At 36.1% G+C, this 25,977-nt stretch overlaps 3 protein-coding genes across 3 annotated transcripts; 1 reads left to right on the top strand and 2 right to left on the bottom strand.

Annotated features, from left to right (window-relative positions):
• On the bottom strand, window positions 8,280–10,679 carry LOC109226484. Its single transcript, XM_019391246.1, has 2 exons — window positions 9,962–10,679; window positions 8,280–9,115 (listed from the first exon to the last, which is right to left on the bottom strand). Exons 1-2 carry the CDS (start codon window positions 10,568–10,570, stop codon window positions 8,756–8,758), a joined length of 969 nt encoding a protein of 322 aa, XP_019246791.1. The 5' UTR covers window positions 10,571–10,679; the 3' UTR covers window positions 8,280–8,755.
• On the top strand, window positions 12,917–17,711 carry LOC109226483 (probable polygalacturonase At1g80170). The gene is made up of 11 exons (XM_019391245.1): window positions 12,917–12,996; window positions 13,665–13,714; window positions 13,923–14,057; window positions 14,167–14,304; window positions 14,959–15,129; window positions 15,491–15,517; window positions 15,690–15,897; window positions 15,980–16,061; window positions 16,518–16,626; window positions 16,925–17,041; window positions 17,227–17,711. The coding sequence occupies exons 2-11, from the start codon at window positions 13,685–13,687 to the stop codon at window positions 17,470–17,472; spliced, it is 1,263 nt and encodes a 420-aa protein (XP_019246790.1). The 5' UTR covers window positions 12,917–12,996; window positions 13,665–13,684; the 3' UTR covers window positions 17,473–17,711.
• LOC109226482 (putative late blight resistance protein homolog R1A-3) lies at window positions 19,238–23,249 on the bottom strand. Its single transcript, XM_019391243.1, has 2 exons — window positions 20,342–23,249; window positions 19,238–19,925 (listed from the first exon to the last, which is right to left on the bottom strand). The coding sequence occupies exons 1-2, from the start codon at window positions 23,092–23,094 to the stop codon at window positions 19,898–19,900; spliced, it is 2,781 nt and encodes a 926-aa protein (XP_019246788.1). The 5' UTR covers window positions 23,095–23,249; the 3' UTR covers window positions 19,238–19,897.

Genomic DNA, 25,977 nt, shown 5'->3' with positions numbered 1-25,977 from the left:
GATAGAACTGCTCTGAAACCACTTCTGTCACGACCCAAATCGAAGGGCCGCGATGGGCACCCGGTGCCTTACTCAATCGAGTACCAAAGTAACGTATATTTCTTATCGCACCATCATGGGCAAATGGGCCAGAAGGGTCGTCATGAGATAACTGAAATAAAACATAAGAGAATACTAGACATAGTACGATCCAACATGATATAGAAACTTATACATGTGACATACGGGCCTACAAGGTCGACATGATCATTTGCACACTCAAAACATAGGCCGACAAGGCCATACAAGTATCCATATACATGACATATGTCTACAAGCCTCTAAGAGTACATAAATGTCATAAAGGCCGAGACAGAGTCCCGCCATACCAGTCAATACATGTCCAAATTATACTAACCAAATAGGCAACTCTAAAGCAAGTGGAGTGCACCAACATCTTCCGTTGAGCTGATAGCCTACTAGAAGGACTATCAACCTGTCTATCGGGACTTACGGGCATGAAACGCATCGTCCCCAGGCAAAAGGGACGTTAGTAACAATAAAGTACCAAGTATGTAAGGCATGAAAGAAATATATAAAAGACAAAAAGAAACATGGAGTAAGGAACTCAACCTGTAAATCTGAATAGCTATGTGAATCATGGAACATTTATAATGTAATGCATATGCATATCAATGTCATATCTTGCATAGTTATGGGCCTACATAATATCATCAAGCCTCTGAGGGTATCTATCATATCATCTCGGCCTCTGTGGGGGAAATCATCAATGTATACCATCTGATCAGGTGATGGTGCGTATATAACGTTATAACCTTTTCCTATACCCCATATACATATAATATACGTGTATATAATGCCATCTGGTCATGGGTCAATGTACATGTATAAATGAATGCAACGCATAATGAAGTAAGTCAATAAGATCTCTCGGAATGTCGTAAGATCAATATGCCTTCGGATAAACTTTATCAACTTATGTATTTTTTAAATCCCATGGATAGACGATATAATAATAGGACAGATAGGAAATCAAGAACATAGGCACCCCTAGAACTTCTAAGAATAGAGTCATTTATGAAAGTTGCGTGTTTGCTCGTTTTATTGTGTCATATGGACATGCCAAAAGGAAAGAAGGGATAACCTTAGCATACCTTAAATCCGTTGATTCCTTAATACCTTTCAAGAAATTCTTCAAACAACTCAACTCAATCTACCATAGCATAAGGAGATTCAAAATTAGTGTTGAGTAAAGGCTAAGTGCGCAACTTAAGCTATTAGCTCGTTTATGTAAATATGGGCAGCATCTCCCCTGTAACAAGGGCCTCCTCCGATACCATATACCAACAACAACAACCAATGAAATACAATAGAAATTCAAAAACAACCTAACCATAATTCGAGTCTTTAATACAATAAAACCCCAAATATACCATAACACACATAATCAAAAAGTTATCAATTAGCCTGAAAGTGCAACGACGAGCGACCAGCCCACTACCCTACCACATGTGGCGTTTCTCAACGTCCTCTATCCTTCCAAGCACCATAAATCAGTAGCACAATAGGCCAACATGAGTGGACTACAAAACAGTTCACTAAAAGTGAAACAAATCGAACCACGGCTTCCGATCATCGTCCCGTGAGTTCTAACTATTAGGAAACGAATTTATCAACCTTGATATTTAAAAGCTTAAATACAGAAAATAGGCATTTCATTAATTATGAATTACCTTCCAAAACTCAAACTACAAAGAAAAAGAGAGGTGGTATAGCGATACTTACGTCGTAAGGATCGTTCTAATGTTATCGCTTCTTGATTTCGTACCCGTGATGTTAATCTTCTTTGAAACCCTAGAAGAGAGCTTACGGAGTAAGTTTATGGGGGTTCTCTGGTCGTTTTATATGAAAAATGAAGAGAAAGACCATACGAAACCTATTTATATATCAACTTTTGAAAAGTCAAAGAGGTGCTAGCTTGGCACCCTAGCATTGGTCCTTCTCCCAATGCTTATATCTTTTTATCCGGATGTCGTATAAACGAATGATTAAGATCATTGAAAATTAAATTTCAAGACCTTAAATTTGGTATATAATATGTTCCAAAAAGACCTCATATAACACACTAAATGTATTGCTCAAAAAGCTTCAGTGACACACCTACTTGTCACCTATGCGGTCTGCGCAGTCTCACGAAACTGCAAATATCTCTCTACTCCGATGTAATGAGCTAGAAACTAGACTCATAGATATTTAATTTTATATGTGGATCATCCCGTAATGCAAAGTATACTGGGAGAAAAGCTCCGCTACATTTAACCCAATTTTCAGCACATTTATGAATGTAACTTGTGATAACTTTTTCCAACTTTTGTTCCAAAACTCGCTTGACTTCAAAATGTAACACACGACTATCATAAGCCTAAAATAACTCATAACATAACCTCCTTATCACGTTAAGAACCCTATTATCATCCCAAAAGTACATGTTATAACATTCCCAACTTGTCGACATTTGACGAAACTTATTTGCTTCAATTTGTTTAGCTTCTAAGCCTTTCAACCCTCTTGTACTTGTTATCCATGATCTTAAAGATTTGTAACCTCCAAGGTAACATGATTAAATTAATTTATGTACTTTCAAAGACAATCTCATTTCTAAGCTTACATCAATTGACTTATGATGTACTCTCTTACGAAAATATGGGGTGTAACAGTTAGGATCCACGCTCAAGTTGTGCACGGCCATCTCTAGCAGGATGCCTATCATATCCGCATGTGACCACGTGAAATCAACATTAAATTTAAGAAATTTTATAAATTTTGACCTGAGCTCGGGGTTTAATCCTGTCCCCAAGTGGAACTTCCTCTCCAAAACTCCTCGAACAACTTGTTTGGGTTCTTCCGCTATGGATTTGTTGCGTCAGTTTCTTCTGGTACTTGAAAATATCTTGGTACCTGGTAGTATTCCAACGGCTCCTCCCCTTTGTCGACTTTGTTTGGCACAGGGGCAGGAACCGGTTACTGTAATTTCTATATCGCATGTCCTTTTCCTTTACTACTAGAAATCGAGATTGCGTTCATCTCCCTTGCTGCCGGTTGATCTTCTCTTATTTGTTTAATTCCCTCTGGAGTTGGGAATTTCAAAAGTTGATAGTATGTTGACGGCACATCCTTCATCTCTTATAGCCATGGTCTTCCTAGAATAATATTTTAACCCATGTTGTCGTCTATTACTTCAAACATGGTCGCCTTCATGATCCTTTCAGCGTTCGTTGGCTGCAGGATCTCTCCTTGAGTTGTCACCCTCGCTAAGTTGAACCCAAGTAGGAGCTTGGTGGCAGGAATGATGCTTCCGATTAACTTGACTTGTTTCAGCACTCTCCATTAGATAATATTGGCTGAACTCTCTGGGGCCCACCAAAACACGCTTAATTTTAAGATCTAAAACATTAAGAGAAATTACCAGAGCATTGTTGTGCGGTAGTAGGAATCCATCAGCGTCCTCCTCCGTGAAGGTGATATCGTCCTCGGCGATTTCCTGGAGTCTTTTGATATGGGTCACCGATACCTTCGTCTTTTTTACTGCTAAAAAGGTTACACTATTAATCTCGTTCCCTTCGAAAATCATATTGATCGTTAAACGAAGAGGATCTTCTCTTGTCTTCGAGGGTTGTTTGTAGGAACTTAAGAACTCTTTGACATGGTCGTTTTTCAGCAATGTCACCACCTTCTCACGCAGATGTCGGCAGTCCCCAGTGCGGTGACCGTTAGTCCCATGATACTCACACCATAGATTAGGATCCCTCTGACTAGGATCCGATCTCATTGGCCTCTGGTAACAATAATGGTAATGATCCCTTTAAAGGGAAATAAACGCCCGAATGGACCAAACGGGCCAGAAGCCGACCTCACCCCTCGGCGTGTTGTTATCAACCCTTTGTGCTGTTTGGTTTGTGGGAGCACCAGTAGGAACTGGACCTCTTCCATTCGTATTGTTAGAAGCACCCGACAACGCTTGCCTCAATCCTGTCATGGCATGATCTTGTCGCGAGAGATGACCCATAATAGCCTTATGTTGTTCATCGGGATTCTCACCGTTTCCACAACGTGCTCGTCTTCAGCATCATCAGGAGTTGTCTCCCGAATGTGTGGTGGATATTGCCCTCCATGGACCGGCGTGGTTATATCTTCCTCATACTGGTATCATTGATCGAATCTTCGTGTTGAGACTGATTATCTCGGGCCTCAACGTTGTGTGCGACGTTGACATCGTTACCTTCCATTTTTACGATTTTTCGCTATAAAATAAAGAATTAAACAGGTTAGTAATAGATGCAAGGATCAACTCAATTACACAACTGTCTAACCCCCATAGTGGGCACCAAATTGTTTACCTATACAGTTGAATTTATAGTGTGGTTTATAGACAAGCGAATCGATTTGATCCCAAAACGATAAGTAAATTAAATAAAATGCAGGATTTAGTGTTGAAATCGTGATGAAATAGCAAATAGCTTGGTTCCGGGAGCAGAGCTTCCGAAGACAGTAACAAGAATATCAATAGACAAGAAGTAAAGTACTATTGAGCTTAGAATATTTTGTAGCATAAGCTTGTTAGAAAAATCGTGTCCTTACAATGGTTGTTGAAATCACTATTTATAGCTTCATCCAGGGAACAAGGTCCTAAGATCAAGCCCCTATTTAATGACAATTATGAGGCCATTGATGAATATGTAACAGTTTATAAATGTCAAAATTCTCTATAACGGACTATGTATTTAATACTGAAGGATATTCTTCATTGAATGTCATCGGGTGACAAATATTCGTTTATCTTCATTAGCAGTATTCCCCTCGGGGTCTATCCGGTGCCAACCGAAGCCGCTGTCCCCGGTCTTGGTTTCCACTTACCTCACTTTCCGTCTGCCTCCGGTTCCACATGTCGCCTTATTATTCGAGTTTTTAACACGAACCAATTTTACCCTATATAGTTGCAAACAAAAGAAATAATTTCGAATAGTTAAGTGGCTAATTGAGTAATAGATTCTCCCATTTAACGTATCGTTTAAGCTTTTAGAGAATCAATACATAATTACTATTTTTCATATTACCCTTTTCATTAAAGAGGTCGAAAGTGATTAATAATACTTAGGTTCCAATTTAATATGAACGATAAAGTAAGAAGAAATAAGAAATAAATAAGAGTAAAATAAATGAAAAATGATAATTATATAAATTATAAAAGAATAAAATAAATGAAAAATGAGTTTGACTTCGGCCGGATGGGTCCACAGTTGATCCTTACATAGTACTCCCTTTATTTCAGTTTATCCCATACACTTTCCTTATTAGCCTATTTTAAAAACAGTTTCACTTTTTTATCTTTGAAAATAACTTAAACTTTATACTTCATTTTTCTTCATTTTATCCTTAATGATAAGCTTTTATAATCACATAAATGTTATAACCCACAAAACACCCTTTAAGTCTTTAAAACTATAAATTTTAACAGTTTTCTTTTCCTCTTATACTCCGTACCAAATCAAATCAAGTAAAAGTCAAAACTTGCTCTATGTCAGGTTTGCCAATTGTCTTTTTAAGTGCTGTCTAACAGGTACTCATCATTTGTGAACAGGGAGCTATGGAGGCTAAAAATATCCAGTTTTTTTTTTGGTTTATTTCAAAGAGAAATGCAGACAAAACCTGAAACAAGTGCACTTTTCCCAGTAACTTTGTAAGTATTTAACAGTTAGTTGGAACTTGGAGATTGTCTTTTTTGGGTCACAAGTAAAAGCTCCAACACTTTCTTGTTAAGTTCATTGTTGCATTCTGGTTGTTTGTTGCAAATAGAACTAGAAGCAACTGTATGAAGTTATGGGGGAGAAATAAGGTCCTTCAAAATCACAAGACAAGCAATTATCTAAGAGCAGATATTGAAGCAAAGGTATGAAGCTCAGAAGGTTGAGCTCAATTATTGATATAAACCTCATTTATAACATTTCTTTCCATGTAATTTATCAATGCTCATTTCATCTACCTTAATGGCATAAGTACATTTTCTTTTTGGGGGGGTGGGGGGAGTTATTTTCTTTAGTTTACTTCTGTAGATGGAATTGAAATAAGAGCTATAGAGGTGTCAATGATTCGGTATGGTTGATTATTTTATAAAAATTATACCATATCAATTTTTCAATTATTCTATTTTGTATAGTCAAAATTAGACTTTTCGAAACCGTCTCAATCATCTCGGTTTCTCTTCGGTATCGGTATGGTTCGGTTAATTTTTCGGTATTTTTTTCAAAAACGTCATGCAAGGTAGCTATTCGAAGTTAGAATGCAATAAATGTGTACTTGCATATGACTTTGGCAAAACTCTCTAGATATTTTTACTATTTTAACCACCAAGGGTTGTGACCTAGTAGTCAATGAAGGCGATTTCTTCCCCTCTATCTAAAACTTGGTGGACAAATTTATCAGATACATGTGTTGCTAGAAAGTAGCAGGTATCATATGGAATTATCCAGGTGCACGCAAGCTTATGCGGAAACCACTGGCATCTCAAATATATATATATATATATATATATATATATATATATATATATATATATAGGACAAAAGTATTTCCAGGTACACGCAAGCTAATGCGGAAACCGCTGGCATCTCAAATATATATTGGACAAAAGTGCATCTTCAGAAATTACTCAAGTCATAAGCAATCTGAGCTGGCAGCAAAAAACTATCATAATATGCTAGCTCAGCTGGCAAGTATCAGTCATCAATGGAAATGGCTAGGAGAAAGTAGCAAGAGTTCAATGTTGAGGCATTCATTGTTGGAAATTGAAGGCACTGCAGGTTACATTCAGAGGGCAGAAGTAAACTAGCTTGAACCTGAATTCCAGGACGAGCGCCCCGAAGGGGTTGGGAAGGGTGGGGAGGCAGTAAGTAAACAAAGAGATGTTTACCCTCTCTGAATGGGACACACTAACATGAGCAACATGTTGTCATATGATGCTCAATTCAGTGCTTCAAGTTGCATTCTTTGAAATCATATTCAACATGCTTTAATATCAGCTTTACAATTTTCTGCTAAATTTTGCTGCTAATGAAGCCTTGACCAGGTAGTTACCAACTACCAAGTCAAGATGGAACTCCTGAGACCATGAGGTTTCAAATTCCCCTCCCACCGAAATACGAGTTTAGGTCCAATTTTTGTGTTGGTGCTCTCCCTACTAGTATGTGCTTATAGCGTTAACTTACACCAGTTGTTGCATTGTACAACAACAACAAAAATCCAGCATAATCCCACAAGTGGGGTCTGGGGAGTAGTGCATATACAAACCTTACACCTACCTTGAAGGTAGAGAGGTTGTTCCCGATATATCCTCAGCTCAAGGAAAGATGAAAAGAAAGTTGTTATTGCATTGTGATATTATAACTACCTCTTTGTTAAACATCCCCCGTCCCACCCCCCAAATAAAAAAGTTCCTGAGGCGCTTTATAGCACTTAAACCACTGTATTAAAAGATTCTGGGAAATGGTTACCTGGAGTAGTATTGAGTGTCATAGCTAGCTCAAGATGTTTCAACGAAAGTTTTACCTTGAAACTTGTAAATTCCTACCCTGGCTTTACACTACCAAATGACTATATTGCTGCTACAAATCTATTCCCTGGCTAAGTATGTGTGTTCTTAATAATGAGGAGAGGATGCATGTTCTTACCTTCTAACAGAACCGCCTCGATTTCCCAGATGCTGTAATTTTCTTTGTGCTTTATAATGAGATAGAACATTTGTCATAGTTTGCTGCCACAAGTGTCTATGCTGGAGCCGATGAGCTGCTAAATTAAAAAATAATTAAGGCTTTATAGAGCAGTGGAGTTCAGCAATTAGAGCCTCAATCACACTTCTCTTTCCTCCTTTTTTACAGACTGAATGTAGCTCAATGTAAAAACAGCCACTCACAATAGAAAAGTTAAGCTATCTTTAATGCCATAAAGCAGATGGTTAAGAGGAATAAGTGTTTAAGAGAACTCCACCTAACAACTAATTTGACCTCATTAAACACAGAAGTACTAACCTAGAAAAGATGCTATTAATGAAGGTTTATCATTAAACACTACTAATCAACCTTTTTTCAGGGCCATTAATGTGTTGACCAACACACTTGCATCACTCACACAGTTTCAAAGAAGACAATATAAACAGAAAGGTGAAAAGAAAGGGGAAGGGAGGGGGGGGGGGGTATGTCAAAGCATGACATCATTCATAGACTATATTGAAGTCATTAAAAAGAATTGTAGTTAGATGTACTTAATTATCAACATGTTCACCAAAGGGGACAGAGAGAAAAAAGGAGCAAAAGACACAGATCAAAGCAACAACCTCTACAAGAAAAGTCTTATAAAGAGCCTGTGCGCACATTACATATTGGGTAACCAAGCAAAAAGTGTGAGAAAACATCCTGCCACTGTATTCCTACCTTCTCTTCTCCTATCTGTTTATCCAACCACAAACCTACCGGCAAAAGTTGGTTTTGTCACAATCCTCTCAACATGGTCTAAATCAGGTTGCCAATTCACAAAACCTGAAAAAAGTAGAGCTCAACTTTGAACAAATGGCGCGTCAGGTCCTCGGTCCTCCAACCATTCTAAGCTTATCGCACCAAAGAATATGATAGTTGATCGTTAAAATCAATGTATCAGAACTTTTCAAGAGTTGTAGCGGAAGATTGTTTGTAAAATAGTAACCTTGTCAATTTGTTTTTCTGCAGTGCGCATCTGTACCGTGTTGAGTGCAATGGTTGTAGCCCACACTGTGGAGAAACTCTCGGATTTCTTTGGCGCTGCTATTGCTGGCTTGTAACAAACGCTCATCTTCCTCATAGATTAGGTAAGGTGCTTCGCCTTTCTTCCTCGATAATAATTTTGACGCTCCCTTAAGAACATGATATTCCCAGCCTTGAACATCTATCTTTAGCAGCAGAACAGGCTCTTCTTGGATAATTTCGTCAAGAGGAATAGTTTTTACTTGAACTTCAATCTCTTCATTGGACTTAAAAGCCAACTTGGCACCAGTAGCTGAGACTGCACTATTGTCGAGCCTACCAACCAACTAAAATACAAATACATGAAAAGCAGAACTTTCAGTAGGGTAGCTAACAAAATAACAAATAGCATAATAATTAATGCTGAACAATAGGCAGTCCCCTCTTGTTTCTTTTTCTTTTTCTTTTTCTTTTTCCTTTTTAGAAGTTAAAAGGTCAATAACAACTACAAAACCTAATAGTAGCATTGTTTTTATTGTTTGGATAGAAACTATAGAAGTTTAAACCCGAAGCACCGTGTCAAAATTGTGCATTCAGATTTTTATCTAGCATAGCTCCACATGATAAAAGAAATACAATCAAAGGATGACTATTCATGATTTCATAATCGAATCAATTCAGACCAGTCAATCGGTCAATGTTAATGGTAAAGCCCAGTTCTTTAACTACATTATGTCCGAGGAACACGAATGGTATTTAGCAAAATTTTACACTATCAAATTTCACAGCAATAATCAAGCTAGACACAATAACTGCTAAACAAAACCAGAAACAAGTACAAGAACAGCAACGACAACCACGCCTTAGTTCCAAACAAGCTGGGGTCGACGACATGATCCACATTTCTTTTTTTTAAGCTCAACCCATATCATCATCATTACCAAAATAAAAAACCAAAAACAAGTGATATACAATTAATCAAAAGTACATGACTTAGCTAATAATTAAGGAAACTATAAAACAAAAAACAATAACAACAACTACGCCTCAGTCCCAAACAAATTGATGGGCTATATGAATCCTCACTTACCATGTTGCTCCAATTAAACTCATCTCGAACCAATATTATATAAAACAATACAATTAACAAAATCCTAAATACTCATATAAACCAAATTAAATTATAAAAATACCTTGTGAAAGGTAATATTCCCGATATGATCCGAGGCAGCAGCTTCATAAACTTCAACTAACTCACCAACTCTATTAAAAAAAATACCTTCACAAATCTTCTGCAAATTCTCAAAAACAGGTTCAAAGGCCAAAACTTTAAACCCCATAACAGCAGCAGCAAAACTAGCCATTCCTACATTAGCTCCAACATCAACAAAAATACCCTTTTTACCCTTCATCTTTTCCAACAATTCCTGTACTGTCCCAGATATATCAGGCTTCCTAAATGGTTTCCCTTTAAGTACCCTTTGAATATTCTTATGGGGTTTTTCTGGTAAATTCCCAAAATCTGAAAGTGAAAAGAGAAATGGGTATTTAACACCTTCAACTATACTAGCTATTACAGGGTAAGCTTGTGGTGAATTGAAACAATCAAAGGGTTTTATTAAAGGGTTATTAAAGATTGGATTTTTAAGGGATGTTAAGGGTTTCTTTGGATTTTGGGGTTGTTGAGTTTGTGATGTGAGGTAAAGGAAAATGAGAAGGAGGAGTGAAGTAGAGATGAAGAGAAGGAGATTTTTGGGTGTGAAGATCTTGATTTGTTGGTTTCTTCTCCAAGAATTTGCCATTGAAATTTTGTGAAGAAATGTTGAAAAATTTTCAAAACAAGTTTTGAAGTGTAAAGATTGGATCTTGATGTGAAGTTTATTTTTTTGCGAGACTGAACTTTGAACAGTGTAGAACAAGAGGAGGATATATATATTTAATGTGACTACTTTTTAATTAATTGGACAAATGTTAAATATTTAGTTAAATGTAAATTTTAGAAATCTAAAGTATAATTTTATGTTTAACATCTTTTATAGTATTTTTAAAAAAAAGAGCTAATACCATAATCTACTTCTAATCTCTTTTATGATTAGGTTCCGGCTGCTAATTTTTCAAAAAGTTTAATGTTATTGTTACTATATTGGCAATGGCATATTTAGGACTTAGGACTAAATTTGAGTCAAAATGGCATTGACATAATCATTTTTATGGGTAGTTATTGAAAATTAGTCAATATTTGTATATTTTTTTAAAGTAACCACTATTAAGGTGGAGATAAAATCTCGACAAAAATATCATAACTGAAACACGGGAAGTTCCAGCGTAATACGCTGGATTATAGAACGCATGTGCATAAACTTCAAGCATATTATATTAGAACTCCGGCACATTATGAATTCCAACACATTATGATGTAACTCATATGTAAAAAATTTAAATTTTAACATACTATGCTGGAATATTTCTTGATTTTAAGGATATTTTATTCAGATTTTATTTTCACATTAAAAATAACTAGATTTCAATTGCTTTTTGAAACTATAACAAATTTTCATGCTATTTCTAAATTTTTCCCGGATTTTGAGAACTTGGATAAAAGGACACTGGACAAAGACTGACCTCTCTCAAGGCTATTTGGGTCAGTAGTCCAATTAATCCAGAAATTTTGAAAAAGATCTTTACATAAATATAAATAGTCGGTCATATTTTTTTTTTAATTATATACATAGATTACATGTTGATTATACATAATTATGCACATATAATATATAAATTTTATATATATTATATCTTTATCGATTATTTTTTATTTAAGTAATTGAATGGACAGTTAATAGGGTTAATTCTTCGTTTTGAAACTCGTTATGGATCTATCACGTGGAGACGAGACCAAAGGTTCCCAAAAAGGAAAGCTATGACTATTAAATTCTTTTTGTTTCGCTAGAGAGTATTAAAATATGACGAAATTAGAAAGGGGTAAAAGGAGTTTAATAAAATAATATAGTAGTGGGCAAGCTTTTTAATCCTTTGAAGCAACAATTGCTTGGCATACAAGTTCAAGCCATTCTAAAAACTAATACTATTTTTCAAATAAAGTACTTTTAAATACTAATATAATAGTGGGAAAGCTTTCTACTTTTGTCATGGAAAATAGATCCAAATAAAGTATTTATAATATTGAGTATTTATACGGCCGATCTCAATTAATTCGAGATTGAGACATAATTGTTATTATTTTATCATGGAAAAGTAAATTAATTGATAAATGGACTTTGGGCCTAACTCAACCCAAAAGCTAGCTTATGATATGAGAATTGCCCAAGACCATATAAGGAGACCAAAGACCTCAAATCCCACCGACGTGGGACAACTCAAAACACGCCCTCACGCCCAGGCCTACACTCTGGAGCGTGTACAACATAAATGGGGACCCAACATCGGTAACAATAATTGGGATGGGCCTGGCTCTGATACCATGAGCCTAACTCAACCCCAAAAGCTGATAAATGGACCTTGGACCTTTTGGGTTTGAGTTAGGCCCAAGGTCCATTTATCATGGTATAAGAGTCAGGCCCATCCCAATTATTGTACCGATGTTGGGTCCCCATTTATGTTGTCCACGCTCTAGAGTGCAGGCCTGGGCGTGAGGGGGTATGTTGAGTTGTCCCACATCAGTGGGATTTGAGGTCTTTGGTTTCCTTATATGGTATTGGGCAATCCTCATCTCATAAGCTAGCTTTTGGGGTTGAGTTAGGCCTAAGGTCCATTTATCACTAATAAATCACTGGCATTAATTCTTAGAGATAGACCATTTTAGTCATCATTTTTCTTGTAATCCTTAATTTAAATCTCAAACTCTAGTTATGTTAGTTCACTTCCATTTAATAGCCACATAATGCAAAAAAAGTCAAACTAAAATAGTAAAATGGTGATGCATATTCTTTAATATGATAACATAAACAATAAATAAAGTGTTGGCTTTGCATACTTGGATTGGTAAATTCTCCAACTGTTCTTCTTGAATCAAACTTAATTTGTACTCCAAATCTGACATATATTCTTATCTTAAACAGTTCCAAATTTGTAAACATGTGTTATGTTGCTTTCTTTTCAATCTTTTCCCACAATGGCAAAAACCTAATTTATAAGACTCTCCTACTTCTGCAACTCTACACAAAGAAAATCACATCTTCATTCAAAATCATATCCTACTACATTTGAACTTGTAAGTTTTCTTGAACTTGTAAGTTTTCTATATATCTTAACTATTTTTTTTGGAATTTTGAAATAGAAGTATTAATCTAAATAGTTGTCCATCCAACCACTTAAACTAAGAATAACCGGCGGACATATATAATATATGTAAATCAGGGTCGGAGGGAGAGTACAACCTACGGTTCGGCCGAACCAAATAGTTTTGGTCCAAACCACGTATTTGTCTTCAGAAATTCATTGAATATGTACAAATTACTAATTTAAAACACAATAACTTAAAAAATTTAAAATTTCAAACCCATAAATTCTAAATCCCGACTCTGGCTGTATGTATAATTCATACAGAATATGTGTATAACCGTATATAATCATGCATGTATAATCTATGTACGCCGGCAAGAAAAAATAAATAATGAATCTGACGGCTATTGTATTATGATTGCTTTCAAATAATCTTTTCTTCTTTTTCATTTCAAATTTTTTTTTTAAATGTGCGTCAACGACTTTAAATTTTCAAAGTATTTAATGAAGTTGTAAATGAAGTCTAATAGTAGGCTAAAAAAGCTGCTAAGATTTCCAAGATTGTCTGCATTACTACAATTTTGAGAAATGCAATCTGATCTTTTTTTTCCTTTTTTTTCAATAACTCGTGATATTGATAGTTTGGTTATGACACAGATAATTACCATCAGTTTTCAATGTGTTCCTCTAACTCTTCATATACCATGGTAAGGATTCTTGAATCTTGAAGCTCATTTTTCCTCCTCTATATTTTTTCATTTTATCTCTCTTTTATTAAATAACCATTTAGATTAATTAATATGACAATAATTCTTATATATTTGTTTTTCTTGAGCTGTTTAACTAGTTATATATACATTGCCAAATTAATTTTTTTTTTTTTACTTTCTTGATCTTCATTTTTTTCCTTTGTAGAAAACTTTGGTTCTCTTGTTCATTCTTGGCTTGACAAATTCAAGAATATCCTGTGCAAGTATAATTGGATATGCAGGAAGTTTTAATGTCCTGGATTATGGAGCTTCTGGCGATGGCATTACAGATGATTCTCAAGTAAGTCTTACTATATTTTTGTTCTTCCTTTATTTTCCACTAATTATCAAATAGGAGTATGTTCTTTTTGTTCTTGAAATCAAGAATTAAGGTATTGTTTTTTTTCCAGGCATTTCTTAATGCTTGGAATGATGCATGTTCATCAGCTGCTGGATATCCTGAAGTGATTATTCCTCCAAATATGATATTTTTACTTAGTCCTCTCACACTCAGAGGTCCCTGCAATTCTGAAAGCATCTATTTTGTGGTAAGAAAAACATAAACTACTTTTTAATATTCAGAAGAATTTAACTTCTTTACATACACAATGTATACATGATGTAAAATTTCTTTTATATTATCAGTTCACTTAAAAGATAACTACATGTAACTCCACATAATAATTGATTAAAAAGGACAGTCCGGTGCACAAAACATCCCGCATTCACGCGGGATCTGGAGAAGGGCCGCACACCTAAGGGTGTGATGACAACCTGCCCTAATACAAGCTGCTTCCACGACTCGAACATGTGACCTATGTAGGTCACACAGAGACAAATTTGCCGTTGCTTCAAGGCTCCCCTTCCACATAATAATCGACTAGTTACCTGAAAAAATTAGGCTTCAACCTGCTAGTTAAATTAACAAATAGAACTTAACTTATATACAATGACAATTTTTTTTTAACATTATCTGCATAATTTAACTTGTTGTAGGAGGTTGTATGCCTTAGTTGTTAGTAACTAGTTCTTGTATGCCTTAGTTGTTAGTAACTAGTTCCACTTATTTTGGAAGTTATTTGTAGTTATCTTTTAAGTAACCTGATTGTGTAAATTTACACTGTCAGTGTATATAAGTTAAATCCTATTCGCAGAACTCAAGCTTGCAGTGAAATGTGTGAATCTTTATGACTCTTTTGTAGATATCAGGTAGACTTGTTGCACCAAGCTCACCTGGTATATGGACCGGGCAGGACGCGAGTCAGTGGCTGGCTTTCAGAAATGTTAGCAGTCTAATTGTCGATGGCTCAGGAACCATTGACGGGCAAGGACGAGGATGGTGGGATCAATCATGTGGATACCACCCTGACATGGTATGTCATAGGATATCGGATAAGCTAATGTTCTTTTTATCGATAACAGTGTTTCATGAATCAGTTTTTATGCACCAATGCTAGATGGAAAGAAATCACTTAATGTTTGTTGTTTCTGAACTATCGTTAGTTCTATTTCTACCGTTACTATTAGTAATGGTCCGAGGGTTTATCGGAAACAGCCTCTCTACTTTCTCTAGGTAGGGGAAAGGACTGCGTACACACTACCCTGCGTACACACTATCCTCCCCAGATCCCACATGTGGGATTTCACTGAGTTTGTTATTGTTGTTGTTGTTACTATTAGTAATGGTCCTTAACTTCGACATGGATTAACTTTTATTTATTCTATACTTTTCAGGAAGGATGCACAAGATTAGCTCCTACTGTAAGTACTTCCTCATGAAAAAACATTTTCCTCGAAAATGACTTACCAAACACGCTAAGTATGTTTATAAGTTCAAGTAGGCCATGATTTAAATAGAAGGTAAAGAAATTTGTTAAAAAGTAGCAAGACTACTTACATCTTCACTTCTTATTAATTTGTTAATATTCCACAGGCCTTGAAGTTCATTTTTTGCAGTCAGAGTTCTATTAGTAACATCTACTTTAGCAACAGTGCTCAAACTCATATACTTATAGAGAGATGCAATGGATTCAAAGTGGATAGTGTAATGATTCAATCTCCAGGAAATAGTCCAAATACTGATGGAATTCACATTCAGTCTTCTCGATATGTGGCCATTACCAATTCTAAAATCAGCAGTGGTAATCTTAACTTGTCAAATGTTGTGTGTTATACTTTAATTATTTCTCATGTATTGACTTGTTTTAGCTTTGTGATTAACAGGGGATGATTGCATTTCAATTGGAGATTACACTTCTAATGTACAAATATACAATATCCAATGTGGACCAGGTCATGGTATAAGGTTGTCTCTTCATCAGTGTTTTGCAATAGCTTAAAAGTCAACAGTATTTTTTATCCCCTTGCAGCCACAAAAACCATGTTATGATCTATCTTTTTATTCGTTTTAACTATCCGGTTTCCGCAATCCACTGGCCTGACTAATTCAGATATCTGCAGGATAGGCCAACTAAGGGAGTTAAGCACTCCCTACCAAGAAGTTCTCTATTCTTGGGGCTCGAGTTTGAGCCCCTGACTAAGAGCGGAGGGATCCCAACCATCCCACCGCATCTTTTGGTGGTGAAGTTTTAATCTTCTAATAACAATGACCTATACTATGATGCCAAAAAGAAAATCCTTAGAAAAGAGGAATTCAGCATGTCATATTTTTTTGGATCAAATAGATAAGGATGATTTGGTAAGTTAACAGATTTTAACTTCCTAATACTAATGAAATCTTTTTAACTCTGCTTGTATTCAGTATTGGAAGCTTAGGGAAAGGTGGTAATTTTGCTCAAGTAGAAAACATTCATGTGAGCAATGCTTTCTTCTATGGAACTACAAATGGAGCTCGTATCAAGACATGGCAGGTATACTAACCAGACTTAGCCATTGAAAAAATGAATTAAAATCAGAACTAGTAATATTGAAACTTCACACATGAATTTACTCTTCTTAAATGCGCTGACCAAAACAAGAGGCAGATTCAGGATTTAAACTCAATGAGTTCAATGTTCAAGGTTCTTAGCTTCAAGCTCATATGTACTTTTGAGACTACGGGTTCATAATTTAGTATATGTTGAAATTATTGGTAGTTTCAGTTGATCCCGTAGTATATAATAGTATGTAAAATCCATCAGCCGCTTACCATTAACTTCTTGTGAATAGGTTGGCAGAGGATATGTACGAGATGTCATATTTGAGAATCTTGAATTTAACTCAGTCAAGAATCCCATTATAATTGACCAGAATTACTGCGATGTTCGAGGAGCTTGTAAGGAAATGGTAATACAAGTTAACATTGCTTTAAATACATATTCAGCTTAATAAAAACTTGTCTAAATGTTCACACCAAACCAATGAATGCACAACAGATGCCTTTCACACACTTTTTTCTGTTAAGTTTAAATTTCTTGATTTGGTGTATAACACCGAGTACAAATAAATATTCATTACCCTTTTCATGATAGGTAACTGGAGTGCAAATCAGCAATGTTATTTACCAGAATATATTTGGAACATCGAGCACAGATATCGCCATAAATCTGAACTGCAGTATGTCAGTGCCATGTACTGATATAACAATGCAACTAATACAACTAACATCAGCGACACCAGGAACAGCGACACCAGGAAGGGAAGTCACTGCTTATTGTAGGAATGCTTATGGCCAAGAATATAGTATTGAACCTGGTCCTTGTATCTCAGAATATTGAGATTTTTACTTTTTCTCAACACCTACTTGACAGCGCTAACACCAACAATTCTTTGTTGTGTGCATAACCAGAAAAGGGAAGGAAATGACAAACAAAATGTAACAAACTTGTCAGTGTTGTAGCACAGTAATCATTGTACATTCAAATTTTTGTTTAGCCTTGATTTAAGGTTAAGTTATGTACTGCTAATTTTCTATGTAGTACCATAATTGATGTTGGAAGAAAATGAGACTTGCAAGTGGTTTTCGCTTGATGAAATTTTAGAGCTAACTACAGCCTGAGTTCTCTAAACTATTTCTTTTAACATTTTTTTATTTAAAATAAAGAGACAAGAGATGGGGCAGGACAACTTATCAAAGAAAAAAAAAGGCAGGGCATTCACCTGACCTCACTGAGTCTAAAATAGTTAAATTTAAGCAATTGTCGTCGATCTTCACATCAATCTAGTGTTGATGTTAAGTTTAAAAACCATGCATATTTAGGTGTACAAGATACTTCACAGCACCAGCAATGGAGAGTGAGAGAGCTGAACAAGATGTTCTATTTAAGACTATTCTCAAAGAAGCAGTCACGTTTCGCAAGAAATACCAAATATTTCAACCTTTGATCCTTCCTCCTCCAGATGCATTTCCGCCAAACCTTAAGAAGTTAGAGTTTGGTGGGACTTGTTTGCTGTGGAAGGATTTGAGCATTGTTGGTAAGTTTCCCAGACTCGAGGCCCTCAAACTAGCATATGATGCCTGCAAAAGCGAGGAGCGGGAAGTAGTAGTTGAGGGCAGGTTTACTCAATTGAAGTTCTTGCAACTGAAATGTATGAGAATTCAGTACTGGAGAGCTAGTAGTATTCACTTTCTATGACTTGAACAACTATTCGTCAAAGCTTGCTGGTACTTGGATTCGATACCTTAAGATTTTGCAGAAATAACCACACTTCAGCTAATTGATATATGCATCTGTAAGGAGTCAGTTGTGAATTCTGCCAAGAATATTCAAGAGGAAACTGAGGGCTGCTATGGAAGTTCTGTTGAGGTCCGTTTTCGTTACCTCCTTTAGGTCGTATTTTTGGTTGAATTGCTTTTATAATTATTACTTGTATTCCTGTGTTCAACTTATAGGATTATTTGTAGCAAATGATATACTTTTTGAGTTTTGAAATACTTAGTTGACTCGTATATATTCATCACACAATTTATTTTCCTTCCTCAATAGCTAGCCTTCAGTATCTGCAAACTTTTGTACTTAAGTTTCCGACACCTTTATGGCGCTGGCATTTTCCTTTCATATTACCATATAAAATTCTGTAATTCATGTCAGGTCTGTAAGGCATCTTTTCACTTGATTGTTATTATCTGATTTAATGCATCCTATTTATGAGATAAGTAAAGAAAATGTGACTATTATGTGCTATTTAGTCGTCTTTCAAAGTTTATGTCTAGGACAGCCCGGTGTACCAAGCTCCCACTATGTGCGAGGTCCGAAGAAGGCTGGACCATAGGTGTCTATTGTACGCAGTTTTACCCAACATTTTTGCAATAGGCTATTTCCACAGCTCGAACTCGTGACCTCCTAGTCACATGCTAAGTTGCACGGACTCTTCGATTTTGATGCCGTCCCCGTCCCTTTATAAAACGGGAACGGGGACGAGATAAGTCGCGGATTCGGTCAACTAACTTCGGACACTTTGACCAGAGTCCATCGACAAATTTGGGAGAAAAATTGAGATTTTGATTTCTCAAAATAAAAAATAAATAAGATTTAGGACAATGAAAGAATAATGTCCATCTTGGAGAATGAAAGATTGAATTCTACAATATTCATGTAAGTTTTTCACATAATATCTCTCAAAATTTACAATATTTTTATAGCTCTATTTTGTATTAGCCGAATCCCAGCACCCGCATCCATATCCGGATCTGCACCCCGAATCTTAAAATTTAGATTTTTCCGAATCCAATACTCGGATCTATCCCCGTTCGGATGCCCGCACCTGAGTCCGAGCAACTTAAGTCACATGGCAGCAACTTTACGCCAAGGCTCCCCTTCTCTTTCAAAGTTTATGTATAATAGCGAAAGAAAATTTCATTTCCTTACTTGTTTATACAGGTCTAGTTTCTCTTATAGCCTACCAACATTTAGAAAAGACTGAAAACAAATCCAATTCCAACCCTATCAATATTTAGAACAAACACAACAAAAATGAAAAATCCATGGAAATTTGAAAATTCCAATTCCAACCTAAGTGATATGAACCTCAACAGAACTTGCATAGTCATCTTCAATCATGACCTGTTGAATCTGTTTGGCGAAATTCCCAATAGATTTTGCACAGTCGCGTACATCAATTAGAGCAAGTGTGGTTCCTCAAATATTAATACGGAGTGGGAAGTAGCTGAGAAAGGCCTTCCAAAGTTGAAGTTCTTGCTGCTCAACCGCTTGGTCCTTGTCGCCTGTTTCTGCAGAAAAAAGAAACATCCACAAAGGATGAAAAATGAAATGTTAGATTTCTCAAAATTAATGAACAAGAGAAAATTATAACAAGTATGAGCATGCAGGTATAGCATGTTAGGCGTTATTATTTGATGGATTTAACTTATAGAAGATGATTTTCACACTATCAGTGCGATTTAACTTATTAGAGCAGGTTATTGCTCTATTATCTAGGTTACTATATCGAACTTACTATGAAGAGTTATATGTTGTTGTAGATCAATTTTATGCAACGATATAAGAAAATATACAGCAGCGCGCAGAACTAAAGTAAGACTATCTATTTATTGTACTCTTGACCAAACAAGCCGTAGCATTTGACACAGAAATACAACTACAAGCAACAATGATAAGAAGTAAATCAAGGAAGAAGATGTCTTACAAAGGCTGCCGGATATTGACTTCAACAGAACTTCCATAGTTTTCTTGAATGTCCTGTTGAATCTGCTTGGCGGAATTCCCAACAGATTCTGCACAACTGCTAATATCAATCAGAGCAAGGGTGGTTATATCTGCAAAATCTCGAGGGATTGAATCCAAACCAAGGCAACGTTCCAGAAACAGTCGTTCAAGGCACGGAAAGTGATCACAACTGGCTCTCCAGTAGCGAACCTTCAAATGTTCCAGTAGCAAAAACTTTAAGCTAGGAAAACCATCCTTAACTACCTTCCACTCAACGCCTATGCAGGCATTGATTCCCAGTTTAAGGGCCTCGAGTTTGGGCAATTTACCAACAACGCTCAAATCCTCCCACTGCAAACAAGTCCCGTAAAAAGCCAGTTTCTTGAGGTTCTGCGGAAAAGCATCTGGAGGAGGAAGGATTGAATATGGAAAAGTTTCTGTAGGAGAAAGGGCCCGAGATGGTCTATCAAGCAAAATTGCTCGTAGTTTTTGCCTCGTGAACCTCACAAGGCCTGAAGGTGTAATGCTTTCCAGAAAGCAAGCAGAACATGAATAAGTAAGAACAAAATCTAGTTCCTCGAGCTTATCTAAGTAGTGAAAATCATAGAGGTCCTTGCGACTACGAAAGTCTTCCCAGACGCCACATATTTGCAACTTCTTTAAATTGGGAAATTGTCTAAAGACGGACCTAGTACAATGCCAAGGATTCCATCCAGACAGACATTGCAAATTTTTCAGAACCAAACTTTTCTCTGTAGGCTCATGATACTGCAAGTAATTCCAGTCCAAATGGAGGTGCCTCAATTGTGGCATCGTCAAAATTTCATACGGTAATACCAGAGGATATTGCCGGGCTTTAGGTTGTAAAAGTTTAAGTATAAAAGTTTGCAGATAACATAGGCTAGATATCGATGGAGGAATGTCTACTGAAAAAGATGAGGAAATCTCTTCTCCTAGATAATGCTGCAAACCAGGAGAAAGCCTCAAAGCTAGGTATCTCAAGTGAATTAAATCTAGAACCGAACTGGGAAAAGCAGAAAATCCCATTAAAGCAAGATCTAGTACTGTTACGAGCTTGAAGTGCAACAACTCTAGCATGAACGTCTTCATTTTATAACAGATAATAGAACGAACCTCATTTTTAGGATACCTTGCCAGTATTTTCTCAGTAATAGACTTATTCCCGATCACTTGGATAGTGATCCGACCTCGACTCTTAGAGGAAAAATGCATAGATTGCACACATGGATTTTGATACTTTTCTTCCCCCGTAACATTCACAATGTTCATGTTTCGAGCTTCTCTTAAGCAGAGTTCACGGGTCACATCATGCATTCCACAAATCTCAATTTTTCCATCAAAACTCAAGTTGCGGATGGAAATTAAACTTCTATCTGTAAGTTCTTTTAGACATTTTTCTGCCACTTCTTCTATGCTTTTCCTCTCTTCTACCTTCAAAAATCCCTCTGCTGCCCATAATTCCACAAGTTTATTGACTAAAATCAGTTCATCCTCTTGGAAGATTGCAAAATATAGAAAGCACGGTTTTAGGTGATGAGGCAAGTAACTGTAACTTAATGCAACCACCCTCATGCATTGAACATTAACCTCTGTGTTTACCGTTGAACTTACATTCTTTGCAATACTTTTCCACTCATCCAATGATTTACCCATTTTGGAGAGAAGTCCGGCTATCAAAACAAGTGCTAGAGGTAATCCTCCACAGTTTAGTGCAATTGTTTTGCCAAGTTGTTCAAATTCAGGGGAAAAACAGTCTTTCGCAAAGACCTTTTCGTTCAACAAACTCCAACTTTCATCAAAATTCATGAGGCGCATATGATAAAGAGTCTTACCTGAGCTAGCACATTCAGCCACCTCCACATTCCTAGTGGTCATGAGTACTCGGCTCCCGTTGTTACAGTCTGGGAAACATCGTTTTATGCCATCCCATGCTTCTCTAGTCCATATATCATCAATGACTACCAAGTACCTCCCGCATTTTAGAAGCTTTTGTAGTCGGTCTGCTAGTTGATCATCATCTTGCTGCTCATGAAATTCATTGGTCTTCCCACTTATAGAAGAAAGAAGGCCTAGAATCACATTTCTCGCACAATACTCTTGTGAAACAGTTGCTTTTGCACGAATGTCAAAGTGAGACATAATGAACGGATCACTATAGATTTTGTTAGCCAAAGTTGTCTTGCCGATGCCTCCCATCCCGACAATTGAGACAACTTCTAGTTCCCTTGCTCCTCTAGCAAGTTGATCCTGCATCATCTTGAATTCATTTTCAAGGCCAACCATCTTATCCTCGGACTCTAAGCCATGTCGTGACGGACTGACAAGAGACGAATTTTGTGCTTTAAGATCTTGGATGTTCTTGAGCTTGTCTTGAATTTCCATCCACTTCTTCATCGTTGAATCAATGCGTCCTACTGCTTCTTTTACGAGGGAATAAAGATTCACAAAAGCTCTTCTTTGTTTTTTTTCATTTTCGGGCAAAACAATATTTCTTGATTCCAAGTCAACCTTATACTCTGCTTCGTCTGCTAGCTCTGCGATTTGCGCTTCCAAGCTTGTTAATGCCTCGTGATCACCTGTTATATTACAAGGTTTCTCCATAATAGCTCTCAACGATTCAAGCTTTTCATAGAACAATTGCAGCACAAGTCCAGTCGATCCCATTGATTGTTTTATGGTGCTCATAAGAGAAGTAATAGCAGCATAAGCCATGTCTCTCTTTCTCTCTCTCGTATGTATAAAGAACACAGAATCACTCAAAAAGAGCAAGGTGTCTATCTTATTTCTTGAATGGGTAGAGCATACTCTGGTGAAAAAGGTGGTTTTTGATAAGAATTAAGTTTGCTTAGAGATTCTAGTTTAAGAACAAAATAATGAGCTGTAAGCTTTCATTGGTTGACTGAAAATTTCTGTAGTTAAAAGATGACATGAATAATTAATAAATGAATACTTGACTGGAGCCATTCCAACTGGAGCATTTGTATCTAAAAAGAGCATTAAAAAGTATTTAAAACCGAAATAAGCATTAGGTGAAGATTCCTTGTGATGCCAGAAATTTTGAAAAGCAAATTTATTTGTTATTTAAAAGGAGAAAGGCTGAGTATAAACGCAGAACTGCAAAAGTAGTAAAATCATAGTTTATAATCCCGCACTGCACGTCTTGGCTTCTTTTTGAATAATCAGTTACTATTTAATTTCATAGAACATGTTGCCACTTCATGATTATGACTTAACATTATATTACGCCAACACATACAGCTTGTGTTCATAAGTCAAACCTTCCTTTTATCAGGGAGAAAACTACCGAGGAATGTGATGGAATGATTGAGATCTCTCCACCCTTAACGAGAGAAAAATCTAAGGAGCACAGATTAGCCACGAGGCTCGAATTTGGTTTCCCGATCGATGATCCATGGATCACATACGGTATCGCCCCCTGGACTTTTGCCTTTGAAAGTGTTCTTCCTTCTCAATGTGACTATTCTGTGCTATTTGGATGGTTGTTGCCTATTGTATTGTATCGTATTGTTACTTTGAATACAATGTTTATTTTGATTGTTTATTTAAATTTTATTGTATCGTGTCGTTAAATCCGCCACTTTATGGAACGATCGATTTGGTGTGATCGCGCCGTTACCTTCTTTTTTTCTCTCATATTGTCCTTCCTCATTATTAAATAATCATATTTTATTTTTTATTCTACCTTTTTAGAGTTTCATACCCTAAAACCCTCTTAAACTATTATATTTTTGTCAATTTCCTACTTAAACTATTCTGTGTCCTCAAAAACCTCCTGAACTATATTGCCGCTCGTATTAAAACCCCACCGTCGCTGACCTGGCATAACATGTGTAGATGCTCGCTTGGGAGCGCGTGGTAGTTGAAAAAAGCCATCAAAAGGGTCTACCTAACAGAAAATAATGGCTAATTAGCCTAACCCTCTTTCAAAATTATTATTTTTAATAATTATTCTCCTTATTTCGGTTATATCCATCTTACTTCCTCATTTTTCACCATTCTTCCTTAATTTTTCACCTTTCTTCTTTGTTTTTCATCTTCTTCTCCATTTTTTAACCTTTTTTATTCAGTTCTCCGTATGGGTTTCCTCTGGAAAAATTTGTCCCTCTCTTGTTTCCTCTAAAATTATGTATTCTCTTTCTTCTTTTAGTCTTCTTTCATGTCTTATACATATTGTTGAAAAAAATATCAATTTAAATCTTCTTATTAAACTCAACAGCTTGTAAAGAATAAAGTTGAATCTCTTGAGCCCTTCTTTATGTAATCTGGAATTAGATAATGTAATACTGGGCAATTGATTTTTTATTTGCGAAGTTTTATTTTGTGTAATCTTTCTTATGTAATACAAGATGACTTTTAAGAAATACAACACTATATGCCTTTATTTATATTTTAATTGTGCTACAAAGTGAATATAAATAAGGACAAAATCAATTGGAGTCTAGCATAAAGCACAATCACAATTAAACCTAAAATTAACACAGTACATTAGATATTATTTTGGCCAAAACTTTTAGAATTAATCAATCATTCGAGCGTAACATATCATGAGTAAACTATATAAAATTTTTTGTACAAACCATAAGTTAATATAATTAGACAGACGTATCTTTAAAAGTCCAACGTGAGGTTTTAAAATATAGGGGAATATAGTTCAGGGGGTTTTGGAGACACCAGATAGTTTAAGTAGGTAACTGACAAAAATGTAATAGTTTAGGCGAGTTTTAGCCTGAGTTAAATAGCCACGTGTAGTGCTACACGTTTTTTAGACAATTAGGAATGTGTACTACACGCACCTCTAAGAATGCAATGAGAGGGTTTTAATATGAAGGGCAATATAGTTCAGGGATTTTGAGGACATCGAATAGTTTAAGCGGGAAACTGACAAAACCTTGATAGTTTAGGGGGATTTTAGGGTATTAACTCATCTTTTTATATAATAATTCTACCTCGTACCTTACTTTTTCTTTATAATATGGCAAGTTTATTCTTCATATTGTGGGTGCATGAATTAATGAAACGACGACGAACAATACAATTTATTCAAACATTATATACATCAAAATGATACAGTACAGTACAATACAATACTATACGGTACATTATGAAACGATACATAGCAACCATCCAAACAAGCAGCGGTCTTTCAAAGTTAATGTATAATAGCAAAAGAAAATTTCATGTCCTTACTTGTTTATGCGGGACTAGTTTCTCTTATAACCTACCAACATTCAGAAAAGACTGAACAAAAGTCCAATTCCAACCTACCAATATTTAGAACGAACACAACAAGAATGAAAAATCCAATTCCAACCCAAGTGATATGGATCTCAACAGAACTTGCATAGTTGTCTTCAGTGTCATGTTGAATCAAAGCTTGCAGAATGCATGATATGATCATGAACTCTGCTCGAGCGAAACTCGAAATATAAGTTTTATGGTATTATGGAAGATCAAAATACATGTGAAGTTGTGAACAAGTCATGCATTTTTCCTCAAAACGTCGAGGTCGGATTAGTATCCAACCAAAGAATTCCAGTTTTGTTGTCAATCAGTTGGCACATAACAGAACAGGAG

This window comes from Nicotiana attenuata, chromosome 6 (genome assembly GCF_001879085.1).
Source record: "Nicotiana attenuata strain UT chromosome 6, NIATTr2, whole genome shotgun sequence".
In the NCBI taxonomy this organism is placed as follows: domain Eukaryota; kingdom Viridiplantae; phylum Streptophyta; class Magnoliopsida; order Solanales; family Solanaceae; genus Nicotiana; species Nicotiana attenuata.
Note: the sequence above shows the minus strand (reverse complement) of the source record. Positions and strands in the feature narration are given on the sequence as shown.

Bases quoted from the DNA above. Each gene is read 5' to 3' on its own strand.
- LOC109226484 (XM_019391246.1), bottom strand. From the start codon at position 10,570: ATGGCAAATTCTTGGAGAAGAAACCAACAAATCAAGATCTTCACACCC. The intron at 9,116-9,961 runs GTATTTTTATAA...TTTGTATTTTAG, and splicing joins GGAATATTACCTTTCACAAG to TTGGTTGGTAGGCTCGACAA.
- LOC109226482 (XM_019391243.1), bottom strand. From the start codon at position 23,094: ATGGCTTATGCTGCTATTACTTCTCTTATGAGCACCATAAAACAATCA. The intron at 19,926-20,341 runs GTAAGACATCTT...TTTTTTCTGCAG, and splicing joins GTCAATATCCGGCAGCCTTT to AAACAGGCGACAAGGACCAA.
- LOC109226483 (XM_019391245.1), top strand. From the start codon at position 13,685: ATGTGTTCCTCTAACTCTTCATATACCATG. The intron at 13,715-13,922 runs GTAAGGATTCTT...TTTCCTTTGTAG, and splicing joins CTAACTCTTCATATACCATG to AAAACTTTGGTTCTCTTGTT. The intron at 14,305-14,958 runs GTAAGAAAAACA...ACTCTTTTGTAG, and splicing joins CTGAAAGCATCTATTTTGTG to ATATCAGGTAGACTTGTTGC.